Source organism: Otolemur garnettii, unplaced genomic scaffold, assembly GCF_000181295.1.
Source record: "Otolemur garnettii isolate 467f Iridium unplaced genomic scaffold, OtoGar3 scaffold00087, whole genome shotgun sequence".
NCBI lineage: Eukaryota > Metazoa > Chordata > Mammalia > Primates > Galagidae > Otolemur > Otolemur garnettii.
This window is the reverse complement of record NW_003852482.1, coordinates 872205-896405: the sequence shown is the minus strand read 5'-3', so window position 1 is coordinate 896405 and position 24201 is coordinate 872205. Positions and strand designations below refer to the sequence as shown.

Below are 24201 nucleotides of genomic sequence, written 5' to 3'. Positions count from 1 at the left end.
TTGTTGTGAGCTGTGATGCCACAGCACTCTACCCAGGGGGATAGCTTGAGGCTCTGTCTCCAAAAAAAAAAAAAAAGAGTTCATGATGAAATAATTAAGATGTTTGGAGGTGGCACCTGTGGCTCTGGGGGTAGGGCACTGGCCCCATATACTGAGAGTGGTGGATTCAGACCTAGTCCCAGCCAAACTGCAACAAAAAAATAGCCGGGCATTGTGGTGGGCACCTGTAGTCCCAGCTACTCCGGAGGCTGAGGGAAGAGAATCACCTAAGCCCAGGAGTTTGAAGTTGCTGTGAGCTGTGTGACGCCAAGGCACTCTACTGAGGGTGATAAAGTGAGAGACTCTGTCTCTACCAAAAAAAAAAAAAAAAAAACACTTTGGGCATGTTGGCATGGGATGAATGTATTTTGCATGTGAGGAGGATATAAATTTGGGGCTGCAGGGAAGATTGTTATGGGTTAAATTATGACACTCACCCCAAGATGTGTTAAACTCCTACTACCTAGTCCCTCTGAATGTGGTCTTATTTGGAAATACAGTCATTGAAGAAATAATTACTAAAGATGAGGCCGTAATAAAACAGAGTGACCCCTTAATTCAATGACTGGCATCCTCGTAAGAGGAAAATCTGAGCACAGACATAGGGGAGAATGCCAACGCCATATGAACAGAGACAGAAGGATGCTGGGCCGCTGCACTAGCCCAGGACCTCATGGGGCCACCAGGAACAGGAATAGGCGAGGAAGGACACTCCACAAAAGCTTTTGCAAGACCCTGCTGACACTTGGATTTTGGACTTCTTACCTCTGTGAGACAATGAATTTTTGTCCTTTCAAAGTCCCTTGGGCTATGGTCCTCTGGTATAGCATCCCCAAGACATGGACACAGCTACTCTGTCTTCCAGGACCCCTGTGACTCTTTAGGGGAAGTAAAGGCACAGTCCATAGCTTGCCTTGGTCCCAGCTCCTACTCCAAGGCCATGACCTCTACAAGTGCCACCTGACAGCCTGTGGCAAGACAGACTTGAGGATAATCACAGGGACAAATGGCAAGATGTATACCCTCTGGACTGTGTGGCTGGCAACACATGTCGGCAAAGGCCTTAGGCCAGGAGCTCTGCTGGGGGAAGGCTGAGGCACCGTGGCCACACACCTGACTTCTCAGTACAGCCCCAGGGCCCTCCTAGGCCACTCCAGAGTCCAGCTAGAGTTTAAAAAAAAAAAAAAAAAAAGGCACTGGAGTATGGCTGTCCTAGCATGAGTCCTGAGGAACAAGATGTGGCTGAGCCATTCCTGGCATCCCCAACGCAACCCTGGAAGAAGGCCAGTAGGACCCCGCCAGGCAGGCATGCTGGAGAGCAGGAGCTTCATACCAACAAGGCAGCTGACAGGGGTGGGGAGAGGGCACCAAACACAGGGGCCTGGCCACACAGATGTCCTCAACCAGGAGGTGGCAGGGTATGGTACTTGAAAGCTCCAGCGAGACATAACAGCACAGCATGGCCCAGATAAAGAAGTGCAGGGGATGGCCAATAGCCCACCTTCCCACCAAGCACCTAAGAGCTACTCAGCTGGCTTCAGAAGGCAGCATCTGGCCCTCCTGACCATGGCCACCAGCACAGCCCCAGTAAAAGCCCTGCTTAGTCTCCCTACCCCACACGTACTCTCCCTGGGGCCCTTCCCATGTCTGAGGAAGGATGCATGCTCTTGTCCTGCACTGTTCACCACAATGGGAACAAGGCTGCTCAGCCTACTAACTTGGCAAGACCCTTTCATTCACTAGAGAGAAAAGAAACCATGTCTAGACCCAACGCCTCCCCACAGCTAACCTGGAGAAGTTGCTGCCCCTCCAGCTGCCTTGCCACCTCCCAGCTGCTCCATGTGAAGCTTCTTTCTCAGGCCCTGCTGCTGGCCCATCACCCCATGGGGCTTTGCCATGTTCTCCTGGGCCACAGCCTGCAGCCCAGATGCTCCTGTATCCCAGAATCATCGTTACACATCTGCTCATTTCACAGGCTGCCTGGTTCCGTCAGGGTCTGAGCACTCTCCAGGCCACACTTGAGGCCTTACTAGCCACCCTACAGGTCAAGAACTGGCTTCTCCAACTGCCCAGAACCCAGGAAGGTGCCTTGACTCATCTCCAGCTGCCCATGAACTCAGAAGGACCTATGCACTTGGCCCTGGCCACCATCTTGGCCCTTTACATCACCCTCCTGGTCTCCTGCCCCTGGGACTGCCAGAGACATATGCTAAATATAGCCAATCCCATCACCCCATTGTCCCCAAAACCAGAGACCTCCAGACCAGAGCTCTCCTCGGCCCAACATGCCCTCCTACCCCCTACCAGCTCCCACACTGACACAGTCCTGGGCCTCCAGTACCACTGACACCTGGGGCAAGAGAAATGGATCTGGGAGTGCAGAGTGATACCCAGGCAGAGAAGCACTGCGGACCCTGACAGGCTCCCAGACGCTCATGTGGACTGCTGTAAAGCACCCAAATCCCTCAGTTCCAAGAGGCAGGAGGGCTGATAGTAGAAGAGAAGAGGTAGCTCAGAGGGCTTACTCTAGCCATGGAGCCAGATGAGAGGTCTAAGATAGTGAAGCCGAGCACAGCCCACCTGCTCACTCGCACACATGCTCTGGAGAATGGCTGAGAGATGGGCCGGGCCAGGCCAGGTGCCAGGGCTCTGCTGACCACAAGGTTGCAGCCTACCTTTAGCTTCTCATACTTCTTGCAGTAAGTCTCCAGGGCGGCCCTGATGTCCTCGGGAACCTCCAGCTTCTCATCCTTGAAGGGAGGCCAGAACTCACTGGAAAGGATGACAGCATAGACTCCAAATGGCGGCTGCTCCTCCACAGGCCGCTTCTCATCCTCCTCACGGATGTTGGCATTGATTCGGCGGGAGTCCGCCATATCCTGAGGGGGAATGGGTTCTGATGGCTGGGCCACTGAGGAGGAGGATATCCCAGCAGGTGCCCATGGGAGGGATCCGGGGTGGGACCTGGGCACTTACCTTCAGCATGACCTCACAGAAATGCATGGGGGCTTCCCCGAAGCGCAGCTTCAGCAGCTCCACATTGCGGATCTCCCTGGAAGACAAGTGTCCAGGCACAGGGTCATGGCGGGCGATTTCAGCCCTGACAGCAAGCACCAAAGTCCACCCTGGCACCAAGACAGTCTCAGGCCAGGAAGGGAGGCCAACAGTACTCAGCTAGGCCAAGGCAGTGCCTCCCTCTATACACAGTGTAGACAGCAGACCACTGTGCCTCACAGGCTGGCAGGCACCAAGAAGGCCTCACCGCTCCGGGCTGAAGCTGAACTGGTGCAAGAGCCGGTCGGCCAGCAGTGAGCGGTACTCATTGATGAAGAGGTCCTTGCTGCCATAGATGCTGACCAGCAGGCTGATGATGTCAGAGGAGCGCCGCCTGCAGCCTGACCTCCCTGCACACAACGGATATGGGCTCAGCTGGCACCTCAGGCTGGGGGCAACCATACCCCCGGCTCCCATCTCACAAGGACCTCTGGGGCCCCCCACCCAGGCTTGGGGAACCACAGGTCCTTGGGTCTTACTTAGGGGCTGGGCCTGGGCAGGCACCCACAGTCTCAAAGACCTCACAGTCTTGCTTCTCCACCAGCTACAGCAGGGGCCAGGAACACCCACTATTCACAATGGGGCATGGCAGGCAGGGCTCCCTCCCACAGATGGAATGACCAGTCAGTGCAAGTCTACAAAGTTGACCACATACCCATCCAAGCCACCTGGGTACTGAGCAGAGCTCTGACCTCAGACCCTTCAAGCCCTGAGGTACTGCTGCTTCTGACAGCAGCACAAATGATAACACGCTGGAGATCAGAGTCCCTGAAAGCCAGCGCCCAGGAGAGCTGACCTGGATCAGCGTCCACAGGGTCAGGCACCCAGTCCTCAGGCTCGCCCGTGTCATCCTCACTATCTTGGCCAGTCTCTAGGCTTGTCGGGTCGGTCTTAGACAGCTCAACAGCCAGGTCCCCCGTCCCATCCGAGTCTCCTGTCAGCCCAGCCACAATCTGCCGCACTGTGTCCTCCCGTGTCCTGTCAGTATGAACACCGCTGTGGCCCTCACCGTATCTCCCGCAGCCCACCCTAGCCAGTCCAGCACTACTGTCCCCTCCCCAGCCAGTGATTATTTGCCATGTGATAAAGACCAGGCCAGATGGCCAAGAAGCAGCAAATGAGCCCTTGCTACTTAGGTCCTAGGACCACTGTCCTCCAGGTGCCCAGGTACCCGTTTAAACATATTCCCCACCGAAGAGGCCAAGAAGTCTCTGTCCTTCATGCTGGCAGAGCCCATTCTTCTCCCTTGGTCTGCCTGAGGTGCCATTCAGAAGAGCCTCCCTCTGTGTAGAAGGGGGGGATTAAAGGGGACAAGGATGGGCTGAGCCAGGTCCCTGGCAGTGGGGCCATGCTATGGTAATGAGGACAGGTGCTTAACACTGGCAAGATGAAAAGGTCCCAACTGAAACAGTCCTCTTGGCCTAGCCACTAGGGCCAGAGGAGATCAGCAGGATGAGAAGCCCAGAGTCCCAATGGCTTCCCAGGCCACCCACAGCCTTCACCTCAGATAGCGGCGGATGGGCTCACAGGCCACTTCCAGAATGACCATGGAGGGATCCAGCACACGCAGGGCCTTGATGGCAGAAATGTAGAGGGTGATGATGTCACATGTGTTGACACCTATAGCCAGGGAGAGGCTGGCGGTCATCCACTGCCTTGGCCGACAGCACCCTCATGCTAACACCTGAGAGGGCAGACAGCTGGGCTGGCCAGGACTCTGCAGGGTACCTCTGCAGTCTTATTCCCCAGTCACCCCCAGCCCCCTCACCACCTCCCTCAGCTCACAAATGCTTTCTCTAAAACTTTCTAAAAATCAGGCCCTTTTCCACCAAGCAATCTATTCTCAAGAGTACCACATACCATCCCCCACAGGCCAAATCAGTTGGGTCCTCACTTCCTTCAAAAAAAGCCAATGACTACCCTAGCTCCCCTAGGACCTCAGAAAACTACTTCTTAAGGTCTATAGATGCAGAGCTGATGAACCAGGTCCCAGGGCCCTGGACCTGAGCATCCTGGTGAGTGTCTATGCCCTGAGACTGGAAGGGTTGGGTGCCAGTAGCCTGTAGGCACCTGGATGGAGAAGTCGAGTCTCCAGGGCGGCCTTGAGGGACACAAGGAGCTGCTGCCTCTGGTCAGTCCTCTCCAGGCAGTACTTAAGGTCCTCTATGGCTGGCCGGGAGTCTGGGAAGTCTGTGAGCAGAGGGACATCATTCAGGGATGCACATGTGTGTGCACAGGCAGGCTGGTGCAGTGTCCCAGGTATGTGAGATGATACACAGACCTGCCAGCCCTGTGGAAATGAGATCACCTAGCAGGCACTAGCACCTGTGATACTTCATGTGCTAACATATGAGACAGCTCCACAGGGCAAACAGAGGGACTTCCAGGGCCCAGCCTCAAGCAGGAGCCAGAGAAGCACCTGCCACTCTTGCCTCCCTGACACCGGTCCAGGAAAACCTATGATCAGGAGGGGTCCTGCCCAGTTCCCCTCTTGGGCAAGCTTAAGATAGGGAGCTGAGATGTGAACATGGAGCAAACAGCAAAGCCTGTGAGGAGGCTCCTTGGCAGATAGGTGGGCCTGAGAGTGGAGATGGGTAGCCTGACCTCGGATGATGCTGAAGAGCTCCTCGATGCGCAGGCTGGCGTAGATGCGGTAGAAGAACCTCTGCACATGGCAGCGCCAACGGCGTAGGGTGTTGCCAGCTTCAGGGGATGCAGGCCTGGCCGGGCCGTCCTGCAGGAATACCTTGCCAAGCCAGCCGACCACCCTCTCGATCCACTGTCAGGAGAGTACTGGTGTGTGGAGGTACGGAGTGGGGGGGGCCCACCTGACCCAGAGGCTGGGAAGAGCTGCACAGCTGTGCAGTCACCCACCCTGTTGGCCGGGCCCCAGGGAGCCCCAAAGACCACTTGTGCCTTGAGGCTAGAAGCATAGCAGAACTATAGCCCCAAAGGGGCACATGGGACCTCCATGCCTTCCAAACCCTCTCACATGTATCAGTTATCATTTGTCTCTGGAAACAAGGATGCTAGCGTGAGACCCTGACAGACGCATGTGCCTGTGTGCTGTGCTTGGTGGCATGCTTGCCCTGCTCAAGTGGATAAATCCATCCTTGGGACTTGAGTTGTGAGTAGCCACCCTCTGCCTCTGTGCAGACAATGCAGCATGTGACAAAGATGTCACTAGGTGTATGCAGATCCACAGGATGCATGTAAACCCCCACAAGCCAGTTGACAAACTACCAGATCACCCAGACCATTCACCTTTTCTTTTTTTTTAGAGACAGAGTCTCACTTTGTCATCCTTGGTAGAGTGCCACATGGAGTCACAGCTCATAGCAATCTCCAACTCCTGGGCTTAGGCAATTCTCTTGCCTCAGCCTCTTGAGTAGCTGGGACTACAGGCGCCCGCCACAACACCCGGCTATTTTTTTGTTGCAGTTTGGCCGGGGCCGGGTTTGAACCCACCACCCTCGGTATATGGGGCGGGCACCCTACTCACAGAGCCACGGCGCCACCCCATTCACCTTTTCTACTTGACAGTTGAACCATGGCACAGTTACCTGTGCTTGAGGCTGGGCCCTGGAAATCCCTTCAGCTGAAGGCAGGGCATAGCTAACCTCCAAGGACTAGTACAGACTCCAGGCCACCCCTGAGGGACACCCATTTGAACATACTCCCTTTGCATCCTCAGGAGGTGGCCATCTGGAAGCAGCAGGGAGGACGGGTGAGAAGTGGGAGCCAGGCAGAAAGCCCCGTGGGGATAGGCCAAGCTCTCCCACAAATCTGAGAGTCCAGAGAGGACCCACAGACCACACCCTAATGGCATGGGATGTCTCACCCACACTGTGGTGTCGTGGTAGGTCAGTCCACAAAAGGCCAGGAAAGCCCACATTCAGGCAGAGCAGCAAAGAAGAAAAGAGGACACGTTCATTAACCCTGTGTGGGCCTGGACTCACCAGGCCTGCCTGGATGTCCCCTTGGGAGCGCAGCCCTTGCACTGCTTCCAGCCATGGGATTCTGTGCAGAGCATGTCCCAGAAGCATCCTCATTGGCACCAGGGCCCAGAAATTCCAGCCTCTGCCCAGCACTGAGACAACTCTAGCCACCACCCAGTCCTGGTCCACCCAGGCCTCTGTGCTCTGCATGATTCTATAACCAAAGTGTCAGGTTTGCCAGAAACCTATTCCCCAGTCCAAGGGAGCACAGACCAACAGAGGGTCCTTACCTTGTGGAACTCACGCAAAAAGGAACGTTCATACTCGCCCCGACAGCGGTCCTCCATCCTCTCCCTGGTCACCTGGTGCAGAGTAGTGGTCACAGCCTCGGCACTGACCCGTTCCAGCAGACTGAGCCTGTGTCTAGAGGAAAGCCCTGCTGATGAAAGATTCACAGCACACACCAGCTCCTGGACCAGATGGCCTCACACCCCTGTCAGCCCTGCCTAGAGAGTACAGGGTACAGACATCTGTCCACACACTCAAGGGCAACCATACCAAGGACTTAGCAAACAGAGCACTGTAAGGCTTTTACCTCCCTGCCCAGACAGGGACACTGTCTCCCCACATGGTCAGTGGTAGCAAGTATGGCTACCGGGCCCCAAGCTTCATTTCCTAGGAACGGCTCTGAAACAGTAAATAGACTGCTATCCCAGCTGTACTGTTTGTGCCTTTCCGTGCAGACTCTGGCCAACAGCGGCAAACGGACTTAAGAAGTGACAAGAAAAAAGAAGGCTTCTGTGCAACTTTCACCCAGGTGAACCCAGCAGAAGCCCTTCAGGCCCTTGCTGACCCCTACCAGCAACATTATCATTCCCTCAGTCCACTTGAGACTCTCTCCCAAACAGCTGCATTGCTGCCACTTTGTTCAATATGACAAAATCACCACAAATAGTCACACAGAATGTGACAGTCACTAAAAGACCATGACAGGTCCTGGCTCTAACAACAAACAACCCTTTCCTCTACAAAGACTAGAAAGAAAATCTGCTTGCCTGATTTGTCAGATTCTGAATAAAAAGAAAACACCACGTCCACTGCTCTTAATTACATGGTAGAGAATTCCCATGCCGATGAACATCACTCCTCCCTGCAAAGTCTACAAAAGGCACAGAAGAACTCTGCAGAGCCCAGTAAGTTTAGAAACAGCAAAAAACCTACTGCTGCAGACACAAGCTGCCCCCCTCCAAATCTGGGCCTTAGCCTGGGCCAAGCATGAAACCCAGAACTAGGTACAAATGACAGGAGACATCGTTACCAGAATATATTGCACAGGGACCACTGAGACCCTCCGTGGTAGAGACCCCACAACCTGCTCCCAGCTCTATTCACAGGCCAGCTAGACCCAGGGGAGAGGAGGAAACTAGGAGTAGGAGCACAGTACTCACAGGACCTGGCTGAGCTGGTGGAACTGCTCCAGCGCCTGGCGGCACCAGCACTGCTGCTTGTCACTGCCACATCCTGCACACTGTGGGCTCTGCAGGAGCCGGTAGTACCGACGGCGGGCATATCGGCTGTCCAATTCCCCCTCCAGTTCCGGGTCCGTGCCCCCTTCCCCCTTCCTCTTACTCTGCATGTAGACTCTCAAGAAACGCCCATAGAGGCGCTGAATCATCTCTTGGAAGGTTCTGGGGGTAGAAAAGAAAAGGATTCCACGCAACATGGTGTGGACCTTTTCTCGAAGCCCTTGAGCGCCAGTGCCCATCAACAGGCCCAGGCGAGTCCATTTCTCCAAAAGCTCTAGGCTACGCAGGTAGGGATCCAGGCGGCTCTCCAGCAGACCAAAAGCATCAAGGAGGAGCAGAAGGCACTGGGGCTCGTCGGCAAAATTTTCGCGTTGGGCGATGGCATTCCAGAACTCGGGAGAGATGTTGGCTTGCAGGTCGTTCTGCAGCACCTCCACAAACCACTCCTCCAGAACTGAGTGCAGACCATGGCTTCTCAGCACCTCCACCGCCGCCCGGAGCTCCTCCTCCTTTGGCGGGACCGCACCACTGGTCCGGGAAGACGCCTGGAGTGCAAAAACCGTAAGAGAGGAATACAGTATAGAGGTACGGGGATTCGCAGAAACTCCGCTGCCCGTCGACCGCGGCACACGGATGTTGGGCCGAAGCTAGGAAATGGCTGTCAGGGGAACCGAACGAAATGGAATGGTGGAGGAAGGAAGCAGGGCAGAGGGGACAACGGATGGAGAATATGAACTCGAGGATGGACGCCATAAAAGCATGCAGGGCCCCCCAAACCCCGCACGGGCCCACCGCTCTCTTCCCGGGCCTCACCAGCCCCAGCGCAGCCGGTGGGACAAGGCCGGTGCTCACGATATTCCAGGCTACCAGCATATCCTGTCCAGGCCGGGAGTGGGCGTCCACCTCCGCCGCCGTAGTCACCTCCGCCATCTGCTCTCTCCAGCTCCTAGCTCCTCTTGGCTCGGTGCGCGGTTATGACGCAGCCGAAGTGCGGCGCGCCGCCATGACGCTCATGAGTCGTGCGGCGATGACGCTCCGGCTCAGGCGCAGTGGGGAGGCTGTGCGCAGGCGCGGGTTCCGCTGCGGCTGCGGCGGTTGGATAGCTGAGTCTGCGACGGCGGCGAATATGACCCAGCAGGGCGCGGCGTTGCAGAACTACAACAACGAGCTGGTCAAGTGTGAGCGGCGCGGCCTGGCCAGGGGGGTCGGGGAGGCTGGGGGCCCGGTTCTGTCCGTGCGCTGGTCTGGGTCGCCGCGGCGCCATCGCAGCTGCCGCATTCTGAGCGTCGTGTGGTTGAACCCGGAGGGGGCAGCGGTCTACGGTTCTCACGCCCGCCGGGCCAGGCCCTCACCGGAGCCGTCCCCGCCCCCAGGCATTGAGGAGCTGTGCCAGAAGCGGGAGGAGCTGTGCCGCCAGATCCAGCAGGAGGAGGACGAGAAGCAGAGGCTGCAGAATGAGGTGAGGCAGCTGACAGAGAAGCTGGCCCGCGTCAACGAGAACCTCGCCCGCAAGATCGCCTCTCGCAACGAGTTCGACCGGACCATCGCAGAGACGGAGGCTGCCTACCTCAAGGTGAGGCTCTGGGCCGCTCGTCCCACCAGCCTGCAAGCCAGGCCAACACGTGAGGCTTGCAGCTCTGGGCAATCTGTGTCTTGCTGCTCTCTCCGGCTGGGGCATCATGGCTAGGCCCCCGAAGGATCGAGGATAGTAGGGCTGCGTGTGGGTCCTGGCCTATCCTGTGTCCTGTACACCTCAACCATGTGATTTTTTTTTTTCAGCTCTGAGCTCTGAAGAGTGTTGGGCACAGTCAACCCAGCCTGGCTTTGCAGGGTGGGGAGGGGCTTTGGGTTAGATACGGGAAGGAAAAATGTGCTCTGCCACCCAACTGCCAGTCCCCTCAGGTTTCCTCTTGCCTCCCCTGGGGAGGGTCTGTTGGCTACAGCACCAACAACCAGGTCCAGGCACCCAAGTCTGAAGGATAGGATGGGGCTGTGGGACCTTCACAACAGGAGGGAAAGTGACAACCTTGATTCTCTGCCCCCAGATCCTGGAGAGCTCACAGACTCTGCTTAGTGTTCTGAAGAGGGAGGCTGGGAACCTAACTAAGGCTACAGCTTCAGACCAGAAGAGCAGCGGCGGCAAGGAGAGTTGACCAGGGCATGGATGGGGCCTGTTAGCTGTGCTTACCTTAACTCAGCCCCCAACAAGTCTGTCTTTAAAGGGTCTTAGTTCTTCATAGCAGCAGCTGCCTCCTCTGGCCATTTCAGGTGCTGAGAGGGGCAGCTGCCAGCCTCTACTGGTGTCAGATAACAAGATAAGCCCTGGGCACAGCCCACCCAGGGTAAGGGCCCAGGCTCCATATGCACACAGCTATGGAGATGGCAGGCTGTGGTTCAGCTTTGCAAGGGGCTTCTCTAAGGTGTCAGCCCAGCTGCTGCCAGGGAAGCTGTGGGCTTAGCACCATAGGAGTCCCCTCACTCAGCAAACAGGAGCCCAGGTCAAGCATTTGGGGGAGAGGGAGGGACCCTCTCACCCCAGAACCTAAACTTTAGGGCTCACCCCTCTCACCCCTGTGACTTGTCAATAAAGATTGTCTTTGTAAAGACCTGTGCTGGCCTGCTGCCTCTGTGTGCCTGTGTTGTGTGAATGGTTGGTGGATACCCCCAGAAAACAACTCTGAACAGCTGCTGTGGCTCTTCCTTAGAGGAAGAGAAGGGTCTGGAGTGGCTTTCCCTGTGACAGCCCCACCAGCCTTGGGGATGCACAGTGAGGGTACCCACTCTGCTCAGGTCAGCCCCAGCACTTCACTTTCTCTAGCAGGGCTGCTGGTGTTCCCCCAACTCCAACATAGCACACTGCAGTCTTGCAAGCTGCTCTGCTCATGGATCCTGCTCTCTACCAAATCCTGGTGTCTGATAAAGAACCTGGCCCAGAGAGACAGCTGGTGACTCCCAAGTATGTGTGCCAGCCTCTCTGGCTCAGGTCCCTCTCAGCAAGCACTGGCTGGATTCAGCCCCACATCCAGTCCTCAATCCCAAGTTGTGCTCAGCCTCATGGCACCGCTGCTGCTGCCAGGGCCTGGCGTGCTTTCCCTGGCCACACACCAGGCCATGCTGACTTCCATCCTTACATGCACCCTGGAGTCTTCAGACCCTGTACCATCCTTGCAGCTGCAGCCACCAAGGCCCAGCTGCCTGGTGTCTGGGTTGGTTTGGGAAATGTATGTTGATCCAAAGAGTCTAGAGAAAGCTGGCTGGTTCCCCTCCAGGGACACACCAAAACACTCTGGCCAGCCAGAATCTTGGCTGTTGGGTCTGACTTTCCAGGAGGGACACAGACACTTGCATTTAATGCCTGAGACTTCTGCCTGTGGGTCATAAGTTGCCCCAGCTCTTCTGCCCTGTCACGGCCTTGCTGCAAACTCCTGGAGGGGGCCTTCCACACCAAAAAGGAGACATGAACACTGGGTATTCTGCCCACTCCAGACTCCTCTGCTGCCCTCCCTTCAGGCCCCTCCTAGGCTCTGGGCCCCTCAGGGAAACCACTACAGTTCCCACAGTAACAACACTCAACCACTTGGGGTCTAGGTCCTAGATAGAATGTAATGCTGATATCTCACCACCTCCTATGCCAGCTCCAAGAGGCTGGGAGGCTGGGTAATAAGCTACGAAGGGAGATTAGAACTTAGACCATTGGGATCACAAGAGATTGAATCCCTACCACATTTTGAGTGGCCCCATCCCTGCAGTCTTACCCGCTCCTCCCGGGCTACGGCCCAAGCAGGGAGACAGAGGCGGCTTTGTCAGTGCTGTTTATTGAGTCTGTCCTCAGAGGCACAAAAGGGGCAGCTGAGGTGGAGCTTAGGGTCCTGCCTGGACCAGGCAGCTGGGACAGGCCTTCACCCCAGACACACCCCACAGCCACTGGGAGGCAGGCTTGGCAGGCAGGACAGAGAACAACCTGACGAAGAATCACGCTCACGCCCCCACCTGGTCACAGACAGGTCACTCCCCTGCGGGACCCTTGCCCTCCCCTACCTCTGCTCTTCTTGGAGCCTCCAAACCAGGGCCAGGGAGGGAGACCTAGACAGACTCAACCCTAAAAACAGGAGAAACCCTGGATGCTTCCAGGGCCAGCACGGTTGTGAGGACCCAGGAGAGGGTGGGACAGCACCAGGCAGGGGTAGGGTGTAGAGTCAGGAGCTCCTCAGTATGGCCTGGCTCCTGGGAGTCCCCACTGAGCTCAGCCTTGGCTGTCCTGGTCAGAAATGGAGGGCAGGCTCACTGCGAAAGTCTGCAAGGTCCTTCTGACTGGCGGGTGTGAGCTGAGGGAGGACAAAATGTAGCCACAAGGGCTCATTGGTGTCAGTTAACCCCCACTGGTCACCAGCCAGGGGCACTCACCCTCCCACTCACCCCACTCACCATGGGCTCCTTGGGTGGGGGCTCCACCTCACTCAGGGCCTGCTCTGGGGTCTGCTCCTGCCACTTGCCATAACCCACAGAGTGTTTTGGGGTGTAGCTGGATAGGCCTGCAGGCGGCAAGAGCAGACACATGGACATGAGGCCTGGGCCCCAACCTCCCAGCTGCTCACCCACAGGTGGGCACTCACCTGCGCTGCCCTCCAACAGCCGAGGGCTCTCAGGCCCCACACTGCTCACAAACGTGGCACGAGGCAGGAAGAGTGCAAAGGGCTTCTCCTCTGAACTGGATACCTCCTCCTCCTCATTGTCCTCCTCTTCATCATCTTCCTCATCCCCCACTTCCTCCTCCTCCTCCTGCACTAGGGAGCTCTCAGAAGGGTACTCAAATGTGGTCTGCAGACTTTTGTCATTGAAGGAGATCTTCATCTGGAAGTGAGGGACACATCAATAGAGCCCCACAGCCCACCTGATCTTAGTGGCCTATGGGCCTGAGGTGAGGCTGCTTGGGTGATTCAGATCCTATGGGTAACAACACACCAGAGCCCTTCAGAGGCTGCATCAGGTGAGAGCAGAAGGACTGAGGGCACCAGCAGTCAGGGACTGCCCAGGCCAGGCTGCACTGGGCAGGGGGCTGAGCGTCCAAGAGCCAAACCCCTACCAGGCCACTCAGCTGTGCTCGGCCTGGGCCCAGCAGGTCCGTAATGAATATTAGCAGCAGACAGGAGCAGCCCCACCAGAGCTCGAAATATTAAACTCTTCCTGGGCACAGGACACCAGCAGCCAGCTCAAGTTCCTCCTCCTCCCCTGGAAGAAGCCAGCGGCAGGAGCTGGGCCCCCAGAGAGGTAGCTTCGGCAGGCCAGGGACAGCAGAGGCAGCTGAAGTGACACAAGGCAGCAGACAACTCCACACTGGGTGCCCTGGGAGCCTGTGTCCAGGAAGGAGAGCACACGCTCCTGCTATCCTGCTCCTCCTCCCAACGGCCACACCTATGCACACAACCAAGTATACCCTAAGCCCCTTCCACCACAAATACCCGCCTCCATGGCCAGTGGAGGGACTGCTCTCTGGGGCAGAGCTCCCAGCTTCCTCATCGCAGCACGGCTGAGCAGTGAGGGAGATAAGCAAACTGGGGAAGGAAGGAGAACCCCCCAGTCAAGAAAACAAGCACTGAGAAGTCTGCTCCTACCCTTCAACCCACCCTGCCCCACAGACAGGCCCACCCAGCCCTCCAGCTGTCATCCCACAAGAGGCCTGTCAGGGCAGAGACCAGGATGGTGGAGTGGCTCCCAAAGCACCCACCCACTGCCAGCCCTCCCAGACCAAGTGTCTGGGACAGACACCCCAATAGGGCCCAAGGCAGGCTGTAGCTGGCAGGCTAGGACCCCCTGCCCCAGCCCCAGCTCCAGCACCCTAGATGCATGACGTCATCCCTGATGACCCAGAATCCTCCAGGCCCATCCCCCACCACTGAGAACACAGGAAGGGCTGGCTGCCAGGCTCGGCCGGATTAGTGCCCTCATTAGTGCACATGACCAGCTCCTAGCAGGGAGGCCAAGGGGGCTGGGCACAAAGGCACGGAGCCTGGCACAGCCTGACCAGATGGAGTGAGTGCATGGGCAGCCTGTATCTGCCCCTAGCTAGCACCCAAGGCTCTGGTCACGTCCTGCCTCCCATGTCTCCTTGGCTGGGTTGTGTTATGTGGGACTCATGGCCCTCTTCTCCCTGAGTCCTGGCTCCCCAACCCCCTTCCCCTATGGGTGCAGGTCAGTGGGTCACAGGATACCCGATGACTCATGTTGCAGAGTGGGGGGCAGCCTCCAGGCACACAGGCCAGGAGGGAGGGTGTGGCAAGGGCTGGCCCTGAATGTACCTGCTCATTGCCTCGAAAGGACTTTGCCCGTCTCACCGTGCACAGCAGGCAGATGGGTCCTGGCTCAGCTGAGCCTCCAGGCAGAACCTCCCAGCTTTCACAGGGCCCTTTTGTTCTCCCTCAACCCACCATGCCCGTGCACACCCAGCTTCAGTTACCAAAGGGCGTCCACCTTAGACTCAGAGCTGGGAACCAGGCCCAGCTTGCCGAGACGCAGGTGTGAGATCAGCCGGCCCCACCCCTCACTGCTCCAGCACACACCTGCCTGCCTCCTGTGCCCCTTGAAGCCTTGGCTCAGAGGCAACAGAACCATCCCACACAGCCCAGCCCAAGTTCCCAAGGTGACAAGACCCCAGACCAAGGATGCCCATGGGCATCTGCATTTGCCTCTTGATGCTAGGTGCTCTCTAAGTCAAAGGTGGCCCCCATCCAGGGAAGAGCCTCTGACAGTGGAGAGTCAATGAAGGAATCATTGAGTGGAATAGGGTCTAGGCCTGCTCCTGGGGTCTCTGAATCCAGAAAGACCACTTAGACAGGCACCTGCAGGAAGAGCTGGTGGAGGAACCAGAAAAGAAAAGCTGGTGAGAGGAGACTCAGCCACCAACACCCAGAGGCACAACTGCTTCTATCGCCCTGCTATCCACCAGCACAGGGGGAAAGAGGAAGGGAGAGCACCAGCTGGGCTTGGTGCTTGACTCTGGCAGGGAAGAGGTGGTGTCACTAGGAAAAGAAGATGGCCTGCGGCACCCTCAGCACCCTCTGGGTTGAAGGTCACAGCAAGGCTGTGGGCAAGCCCAGGCTGCAGAAGCGGGGGTAAAGACTTCACTGCAGGTGAGGGTGGATGGCCCTGAGTGTGGAGGACAGAGCCCTGGGGACACAGACTTGCTGAGGCAAGAGGGGGGTGGGGGGGGGAAGAGGCCAAAGGGGAGGGAAGGGGCAGTCAGACAGGCAGGAGCCAGGCCGCTTGGAAGAGGGAGGCTGGTGAAAGGAGTGAAGAGACACCCCTAGCCACCAGGAAAACAGCCTGGGGGCACAGCCACAGTACCACAGCATTCAGCCCCAAGCCTGGACCTAAAGGGAGAAATGGGCACTCAGATTTTGCCAGCAGAGAACTAAAGTTTGGATCCATGCCTGGCAGGCAGGGAGGCAGCCCCAATACCTCCCATGCTGGGCAAGGGCTTGATACCCTGGGCAGGGCAGACTTCCCTACCACTGCTTACCACCCAGACAGCTCCACGGAAAAGCTGCCCATCACCGTATCCCAGGAAAAGTCCTAGCACTTCCCATGTCTGCCCTGGGGGCAGACTCCCCCACCACATACACACTGCTTACTGCCCAGACAGCCCCCCAGAAAAGCTGCCCTCACCATACTCCAGGAAAAGTCCTAGCACCTCCCATGTCTGCCCTGGAGGCAGCCTGCCAAGGGGCAGAGGGGTAAAGCAGACACTCACATTTCCTGGGGGAAACAATAAGGTGACCCTAACCAAAGGCAGGCTGAAGGGTCTAAGCGGGGTGAGGCCAAGAGCTGGAGGAGCATGTGTTTCACCCAACTGTGGGCACTCACTCCCCAGCCCACTGTGCCCAAGGCCAGCAGGCTGTTTGGAAAAGCTGGGCAGCCCCACACCTCAGTCCTCTCCCAATAGGCAATCCCTGGGCAGGGAAGCTAGTTCGTGCCCAGACAGGAAGTCACAGCAAGCAAGTCATGCTACTCTGCCAGTCCTGCCCAGGCCACTTGGCTAGGCCAGGCATCATCCATCTGGACCCCCAATCTCCTCAGGCTGGCACAGAGACTAGGTCCAGGCCAGCCTGAGCCTCTCCCCACCGCCAATCCAGGGCTGACTTCCCAGTCTCAGCCCTCCCTCCCTTCTCACCCCAACTCAGCCACAAGTGACCTCCATAGCTCTGTCCCTGGCCAAGATGGCTCCAAGCAGCAATCCTAAGCCTCAAGTGCTACCCAGGAAGAGCCAGGCTGCATGGGATAAATGCAGGGGTTCTAGAAACAGGAGCCAGAGCCCATTCCCACCTCATAAGCCCCATAATACTGCTGTTACACTTGTGCTGCCCCGGGCAAGTACAGGAAGCACCCACTTCATGAAGCAGCCAGGGTCAGGGGTCCAGAAGCAGGACAGGGAGAAGCAGGCTAGAGGGGAGGCCACTAGACTGACCTCACTTCCAAAGGCTCAGACACACAGAGGGCACCAAGAGGGAGCAGCATGCTGGGCCCAGCACCAGCGTTCCCCACTGGAAGTACCTCCTGATCTGGCAGTCGAAGCTGGCAGAAGGAAGCACTGAAGCCCTCACCAAGGGGAGGATGGGACAGGGAGGAGGCACAATATCAAAGCCACCCAAGGTAGGAAGCAAAGGGAAGAGGAGCCACATCCAGTCAGAGGGCGCCTCGAGGTACAACTACCAGCCACTACCCCAAGGAAACTAAGGCTGAGGAGAGGCAGCCTCAGGCTGAGCCTAGGGCCAGCTAGGCTCTGGGGCAGTGCCCTCCAGGTGCGTCTAGTACCCAAGGAAGGCTATGCTCAGTCCCAGTTGATGGAGTTGTGTGGGGCTGACCTTGGAATTTGCCCCAGGGCACAAGCAAGTGTTGGAATGACCAGGAACCATTTGAGGAACGTTCCAGGCCACTGGCCACAGCTGGCCAGAGAGTGAGGCTCACCACGCTGGTCTCTGCCTTAGCCTTCCCCCCAGTGCGTTTCACAGCACCATGCCCTAGGTGCTCATCAACCATCCCGGCAAGATCTGAACCAACCGATTTCTGGGGAGCTGAGAGCCCCCCTCCAAGCAGGTCATGGGCTGTGCCCCAAGCTGATTGTGAAGTGGAGATCCAGCCACCCCACAGTACCGACCTGCTGTCCCTTCCCATTGGCATCCTGATACTTGCTGCGTGCACAAGCCAGGGCTCCAGACCACGCCAGGCTGTCCCTACGGCCTGCTGGAAGCTCTGCCTCTACCAGTCTGCTTTTCCCTCCTGGGCTCCTGGCCACAAAGAGCACAGCTCCAACTGGACTGGCCCTCCCTGCCAGCCCTACAAGCAAGGTACATGGCAGGCTAGCTGTACTCTGGTCCCTAGGTCATTAGGGCTCCACTGAAGTCCTAGACCTGGCATGGCCTCTCAGCCCCATTTCTCTAGTTCATATGTAAGTTCCTCCCTGCCCAGGCCAGGCATCCTGGGATGGCACACATACTGTACCCACAGCCCTGTGATGGTCACTCTCGGCCTCCCTGCCCCCACTGACCTTCTTTCTTGAAGAGCCAGCCTTGGTAAGACAGGACTTCTGCAGGGCCAGGTAGCCACCAATCACCTCGATTTCATGCACAGTGGGGTAGCGTTTCTTCAGTGTGGACCCCATGGCAGCTTGGGGCCCCAGGCAACTAGCCTCCTCTTCCTCCTGTGGCGGGGGGTCCCTGTTGGCCTGTCCAAAACACTGCTCCTGCAAGGCCCCTGGCTTCCTCTTGGGCACCACCATGAAGGTGTTGATACTTCGGTGCTGGAGTTCTAACAAGTGCCCAGGCCTGGCAGGGTGCGGGCAGTACTGGAGAGGCACACCAACCCCAGAGCAGGGCAGTTTGGCTTCTTCAGGGGCTTCCTCCTCTGAGTCCACCTCATCAATGAGAGTGACAGGCAGCCCTGGCCTACCATGCTCCCGGTCATTCTTGGCCAAACCAGGAACCCTGAAGCTCTCAGCAGGCTCAGCTTCCACAGCAACCGGCAGGAATGGGGGTGGAGAGGATGGCCTCTGCCACCTATCGGCCCTGTCAATGAGGGCAGTGGCTGGCCTGGGACAAGCTTGCTTCTCAACCAAGGGGCTCTTCTGGAGGGCAGGTCCACCATCCCCTCCAGGCCCCAGCTCCCTATCTCTGGAATCCCAGCCCACCTCTCCCTTTGGCAGCTCCTCAGACTGCCTCCCTTCAGGAAAAGGGGCCCCACAGGCTTTGCGCTTGGGGATGAACAGGAAGGAGTTTCGAGAGTTCACTCGGAGGCTGGCCAGGGCACGCGCCTGGAGGTCCCCCAAGGGGATAGTCTCTATGTCTGGCTTGGGAGCTGGCCGTATCTCGAAGGAGTCATTGGCGCTGGTGGCCGCAGAGACCCACTGGCGCTGGCTAGGAGTGGCACTGGCAGGGCTGAGCTCAGGGATTGTAGGGGGCGCGGCTGGAGTGGCACTCGGGGTCCTGGGGCTGGGGGGCGCATGGGAGGGCTCCCCCGACTCCACCTTTGGCTTCCATTCGTCCGGCCCAGGCGGGGAGCCCGCGAGACCATTGGCAGGACTGACCCGGGGACCGGGGGCCGCGGGCCCATTGGAGAGCTTGCGGACGCCCGCGCCGCGCTGCAGGCCACGGGGATGAACGGTGAAGGAGTTGCTGCCGGTCTTCTGTAGGAACTCGCTGCGCCAGGCCCCGGAGCTGGTCCCGCCGCCGCGGCGCACCGGCTCGAAATGGGCAGCGCGTTCGCCCACGCGCGGCCCGACAAGCGCGGGCGGGTCAGTGGGCGGCGGCCGGGGCGGCAGCGGGGGACGCGGACGTTCAGGACTCCCGCGGAGGCGCGGCACGGCCGGCAGGTCGAACTTCTCGAGCAGGCGGCTGACGCGGCCGGGCGGCGGCGGTGCTTCGTACACCAGCACTTCGGAGGCGCGGATGCGGGCGGTTCCAGCGGGAGGAGCGGTGGGCGGCACAGCCGCCTCGATGATGAGGATGTTGTCTGCTCGGATGGTGCGCACGCCCGGCACGTGGCGGTAGTGCTCTAGCAGCGGCCGCGCCCCCGCAGCGCTGCGCCGCCGCTCAGACTCGAGCCGCATGAAGGGGTTCTCGCGCAGCGGACCCAGGCTGTCGGCCAGCACGCACCGCTCCGCCGCGCCCGCGGGCTCCGCCGCTCCGCCGCCCGGATCCGCGCCGCCGCCCAACGCAGCCAGCTTGGCTCGCTTGCGCTCTAGAACCTCGCGCTTCCAGGCCGGCAGCGCGGTGCGCGGCCCCGGGCCTGGCCGCCCCAGACCAGCCATGCTGCGGACGCCGCCGCAGACGGCGCACTGGGCGGGAGGCCACGAACCAGCAGCGCCTGCACTGAGGCGCGCGGCTGGCCGCTGGCCTTCGCGCCGCAGCCACGCCCCCCGAGAACTACCGCCCATTGGGCGAGGCGCCTCGGACCCGCCCCGTGCATGCCGCCCCACCTATGGCAAAGCCGGTGGGCGGGTCCTTTAAACTGGCTCGCTTCGACCCGCCTCCTAGAGAGCCTCGTTGGACAACGCCGCACCAGACCCAGCCCCCATTGGGGAAGGCCCCGCAGACACGCCCCGGCGTCTTTAGCCGCCCATTGGTAGCCCCCACTTCCGCCTTTGAGCTCTCGGCCGCTGCGCTCCGGTCCGAGCTGGAGGCGGGGCGGAGCGGGAGCTGGAAGGCCGGACCGGTACAGGCCGGCGGACTGAACTCTACCAGTGGGCTCTACACCCCAGTGACCTTGGCCAGATTTGGGACTTCCTCTTCATGCCAGCACCCAGCCTACCTGTTCCCTCTGCTAAGAGCGTAGTCCAGGAAGTGGCTGTCCCTCCTCCCGTGGACAGCGCACAGGCTACACATACTGGCCTCCCAGCCCAGGCCCTGCTCCCACCTGGGGTCTTCCGACCTCAGGCGAGAGAAACGCCAATTCTGGAGCCCCACCCAGCCCTAAAGAATCAGTTTCTCAGGAACCCCTAGTTTCTATAGGCCCGCAAACCAGATTCTGTTGCTCTGTGAGAACTTTACCTTACATCTTGCCTTCCGTGGCCCCACTAAGCATCGTCCAAATCTACAAGGGAGCACAGAAGGGGCCTTCAATGAAGAGCTACAAAAGCCAGGGTGAGGGAAGATCCCAGATGGCCAGGCCATGTGATCCATCTTCCACTCTATTGCAACGTCATGGATGCTCCTCTTTGATTTGTTGAACTCCTTGCACCCCATTTCAAGACTGGGTAGGAGAAGCCACTGACCCTGAGGGTACAGCCTTCCAGCTGACAAGTCTTGAAGAATCCCAAGGTATCCTCCCTGAAGGAGCTACAGTGTCCCCTACAGTAGGGAGACAGTAGGGAGAATGCTCAATACCATGGTGAGAAGGGGAAATTGGGGTGCACTGACACAGACACCACTGTATTATTTTTTGGCTGGGGCTGGGTCTGAACCCACCACCTCCAGCATATGGGGCCACCTTTTGAGCCACAGGTGCCTACCAACATCACTGTATTTTTATCAACTATGCAGTCAGCAGCCTGCTTAGTAATGACATTGTCCCTGATACCCCTTACCTTTCAGAAACAGGGCTCTAGAAACAGGCACCTGGGTCGCTGCAAAAACTCTGAGCAGGTTTTGGCCAGGATGGCATGGTACCCTTCTTAGTTTGTAGGTACCATGGAGGTCTGTGGCAGCCACTACCTTAACTCTGCCTTGCTCTCTTCAACATTCTATTAAGCTGGAGAAAAGAAACTTTGCATTTCAGAGTTGGAAAAGCAAAGCACCTCCTCCCCTCAGGTTCCCCCTCAAATCACCTTCCCAGAGGATGATCATTTGTACACCAATGGGACTGCCCAATTGCAAACTACCAAATAAAACCAGAGAACACACAAAACATTAAATCTAAAAATAGCATTACAAGGAAACTCATTCCCAGCATTCAGCTTGTATCTTTGACAAGAGTTAATGCTAGTCCTGGGTAGGAGATGTTTTTGCAGCTGTGGGACAAACCAGACAAGCCATCCACAATTTGAGTATCTCAATGGTTTATATGATTAAGCATCCATCCCAGGCAAAGGGGTCACAAACTTCACACCATTAACCAAGGTGCTTCAGTAGAACAGAAGTCAGCAAACCTGTTCTGTAAAGGGCCAGACAGTAAATATTTTAGCCCATTCATTCTTGTTAGGGACAAGTTTGTGCCCCAAGGGATGTGGCAACATCTAGATAAACTTTTGGTTGTCATAAGTGAAGGGTACTACTGGCATCTGGTGAGTAGAAGCCAGGGGTACTGCTAAACATCCTATATCCTCAGGCAGTTCCCCTTCCTACCATACCCACAATAAAGAGTGATCTAGCCCAAAAGGCTAAGAGTGCTGAGATTGAAAATCCTTGTGTTCTGAGTCATAGTTACTCTGTCATCATTCTTGTTTTTAACCATTTAAAAATGTAAAAACGATCCTCCGCTTATGAGCCATAAAAAATCAGGCATTTGCTGATCTCTGCTCATCCCTGACCCCAAGGAGACCCACAAAGACCACACGATTGCAAGACAAGGTCTCTGGTGTCACACAAACTATTCTACAGGTCTTCAACATGGGCCCAGACTGTTGTCTTTACATGGGGGCAGGGGCATACTTTGCAGTCCATCTACAATCTCAAGGCTGCAACCAGTACACCATATAGTGAGGAGAATCTGTGTGTTCATACTCATTAACCCTCGAAAAACAAAGGTGACCACTGTTCATTTCAGGAAAACAGTCTCTTATTTTACTTCCATCCCAGCAAATGTTCTCATTTGGCACCTGACCAGCATCAAACCAAAGACCTCAGGCCAACAAAGCTGGGAAACTCACAAGCTTCTCATTTGTGGATGTCAATGCTATGAACGTAAAATACCTTAGGGAAACCTAAAATCTGTGTCAGGTGTGCGAATAGTGCCAGCCACAAGGTGGTGAATAACTGCAGTCTTTGCTTGGATAGGAAGCCAAACAGCACCTGGATAGCAGAATTCTTTTCTTAGATGACAGATAACCAGATAGGGCCCTAAAATCACGTTCTTATTCAACATTTTTCTGACTCACACTAGGCTGTAATGAAGGACCATTCTCTACCATAGCACAGAGGAGGAGATGCAGACTCATTTACACTTTTTAGATCTATCTAACAAAGATAACTAATGAAATCTGATCTGAACAGATGGAACAGTGAGCTCTTAAGTCAGCCCTGCTACTGGAGGAAATCCTTGAGTTCAGATTTGCAGCCTTTGTACTAGAGTACTTTTCCAGGATCCAGGGAAAATACCAAGAGCCCATCAGGGCATTTTACTCATATTCAGTTTCCAAACATCAGAGGAGTTCAGAAATGTCTGCCCTGGGTCCCTTCTAGGGATCTCAATTTACGATTACCTATTCAAAATATGAAATAACAAGAAATATATTTTGAAGATTAAGGCTGTTCTTTTTAGCCATATTGAGTAAACAATTTCAGACATGATTGCTGTAGAGGAAACGGGGTGCCCAGCTGGGAGCAAGCAGGCGTTGCCTTCACACCAAGAACTCTCCTCTGATGTAGCGCAAGTATAGGGCCTCAGTTAGAGGTCCAGCCCTATAGCTATCCAACGTTCCCCCTCTCGCACTTCGGAAAGGCTAATTGACCCGACAGGCGCGGATCATGAGCAGCTGCAGGAGAATGAAGACTGGAGACGTGATCAGGCCGAACCAGAGTTCCCGAGTCTGCTCCACCAGCTTCTGGCACAACAGCATCTCGAAGACGAACTTGAGGCTAAGGACCGTAAGGACCCAGAAGAGGCGGAGCACCGCCAGCCGCTTCTCTCCATCCTGGAAGAGGCGCACGGATACGATCGTGGTGAAATAGGTGCTGAGCCCGTCAGCTGCGAAGAAGGGCACGAACACGTTCCACCAGGAGAGGCCCGGGACCAGGCCGTCCACACGCAGTGCAAGCAGCACGGAGAACACCAACAGGGCCAACAGGTGCACGAATATCTCGAAGGTGGCGAAGCCCAGCCACTGCACCAGCTCCCGGAGCGAGAAGAGCATCGCGCCGGTTGAGCGCGGGCCAGAGCACAACCAAGCGAGCCTCCCGCAGAACCAAGCCTTCTTTCCCCGCGGGCCTCGTCAGAATCTGCCGCCGCTGCTGTAAGCGAGAGGTGGCTAATGGCCCCGTCCGCCCCGGCCCTCGGCGAGTGGCGAGTGGCCCGGCCCAGGCCCGAAAAGTCAACACAGGCCGAACGCCTCTGGACCCCGAACTCGGACGCCATGCCCCGCCGGGCGCATCCTAGGAGCGTCACTTCCGGTCGCCGGCGGAAGTGGAACGTCCCTACCACTGGGCCCACGGGCGCTGTCTTCCGGGTTCTCAGTGTAGGTGCAGCGATCCGCAGGGCACTCTTCGATGCCGATTCCGCAGCTTCTGGTGCTCTTTGGCAGCCAGACAGGCACTGCTCAGGATGTGTCGGAGAGGCTGGGTCGCGAGGCCCGGCGCCGGCGCCTCACCTGCCGGGTGCAGGCCCTGGACTCCTACCCGGTGGTGAGGGCCTCGGAGGGGAGACAGATGCGAGGAGGCCTATCGCGCCTGCCCCTCAGGGTCTTCAACTCAAAAGCCCTCGTTTTCTTTTTTTTTTTTTTT

At 57.2% G+C, this 24201-nt stretch overlaps 4 protein-coding genes across 4 annotated transcripts in view; 1 reads left to right on the top strand and 3 right to left on the bottom strand.

Moving 5' to 3' along the window:
- Positions 1–9559, bottom strand: part of ANAPC2 (anaphase promoting complex subunit 2) — a 13016-nt gene extending 3457 nt beyond the window's left edge. The window contains exons 1-10 of the mRNA XM_003794806.3: positions 9371–9559; positions 8480–9102; positions 7322–7454; positions 5698–5872; positions 5164–5283; positions 4596–4713; positions 3890–4071; positions 3302–3443; positions 3016–3091; positions 2715–2918 (exon numbers count right to left, since the gene is read on the bottom strand). Coding sequence (XP_003794854.1) covers positions 2715–2918; positions 3016–3091; positions 3302–3443; positions 3890–4071; positions 4596–4713; positions 5164–5283; positions 5698–5872; positions 7322–7454; positions 8480–9102; positions 9371–9487 — 1890 coding nt within the window. The 5' untranslated portion in view covers positions 9488–9559. The remainder of the gene's footprint in view (positions 1–2714; positions 2919–3015; positions 3092–3301; positions 3444–3889; positions 4072–4595; positions 4714–5163; positions 5284–5697; positions 5873–7321; positions 7455–8479; positions 9103–9370) is intronic.
- A 6-nt stretch (positions 9560–9565) lies between these two features.
- On the top strand, positions 9566–11161 carry SSNA1 (SS nuclear autoantigen 1). Its single transcript, XM_003794808.3, has 3 exons — positions 9566–9735; positions 9931–10130; positions 10603–11161. Exons 1-3 carry the CDS (start codon positions 9570–9572, stop codon positions 10708–10710), a joined length of 474 nt encoding a protein of 157 aa, XP_003794856.1. The 5' UTR covers positions 9566–9569; the 3' UTR covers positions 10711–11161.
- A 1192-nt stretch (positions 11162–12353) lies between these two features.
- TPRN (taperin) lies at positions 12354–19856 on the bottom strand. The gene is made up of 4 exons (XM_003794807.3): positions 18099–19856; positions 13171–13408; positions 12983–13089; positions 12354–12882 (listed from the first exon to the last, which is right to left on the bottom strand). The coding sequence occupies exons 1-4, from the start codon at positions 19854–19856 to the stop codon at positions 12820–12822; spliced, it is 2166 nt and encodes a 721-aa protein (XP_003794855.1). The 3' UTR covers positions 12354–12819.
- Positions 19857–22303: 2447 nt separating this feature from the next.
- Positions 22304–23855, bottom strand: TMEM203 (transmembrane protein 203). The gene has a single exon (XM_003794809.3). The coding sequence runs from the start codon at positions 23613–23615 to the stop codon at positions 23205–23207; it is 411 nt and encodes a 136-aa protein (XP_003794857.1). The 5' UTR covers positions 23616–23855; the 3' UTR covers positions 22304–23204.
- Positions 23856–24201: the final 346 nt, after the last annotated feature.

Coding starts and splice junctions, on each gene's coding strand:
- SSNA1 (XM_003794808.3), top strand. CDS start 9,570: ATGAGTCGTGCGGCGATGACGCTCCGGCTCAGGCGCAGTGGGGAGGCT. Junction 9,736..9,930: donor CAACAACGAGCTGGTCAAGT/GTGAGCGGCGCG, acceptor CCCCGCCCCCAG/GCATTGAGGAGCTGTGCCAG. Junction 10,131..10,602: donor CGGAGGCTGCCTACCTCAAG/GTGAGGCTCTGG, acceptor CTCTGCCCCCAG/ATCCTGGAGAGCTCACAGAC.
- TPRN (XM_003794807.3), bottom strand. CDS start 19,856: ATGGCTGGTCTGGGGCGGCCAGGCCCGGGGCCGCGCACCGCGCTGCCG. Junction 13,409..18,098: donor CTGGCTCTTCAAGAAAGAAG/GTCAGTGGGGGC, acceptor CCTCACTTCCAG/ATGAAGATCTCCTTCAATGA. Junction 12,883..12,982: donor CCCCACCCAAGGAGCCCATG/GTGAGTGGGGTG, acceptor GTCCTCCCTCAG/CTCACACCCGCCAGTCAGAA.
- TMEM203 (XM_003794809.3), bottom strand. CDS start 23,615: ATGCTCTTCTCGCTCCGGGAGCTGGTGCAGTGGCTGGGCTTCGCCACC.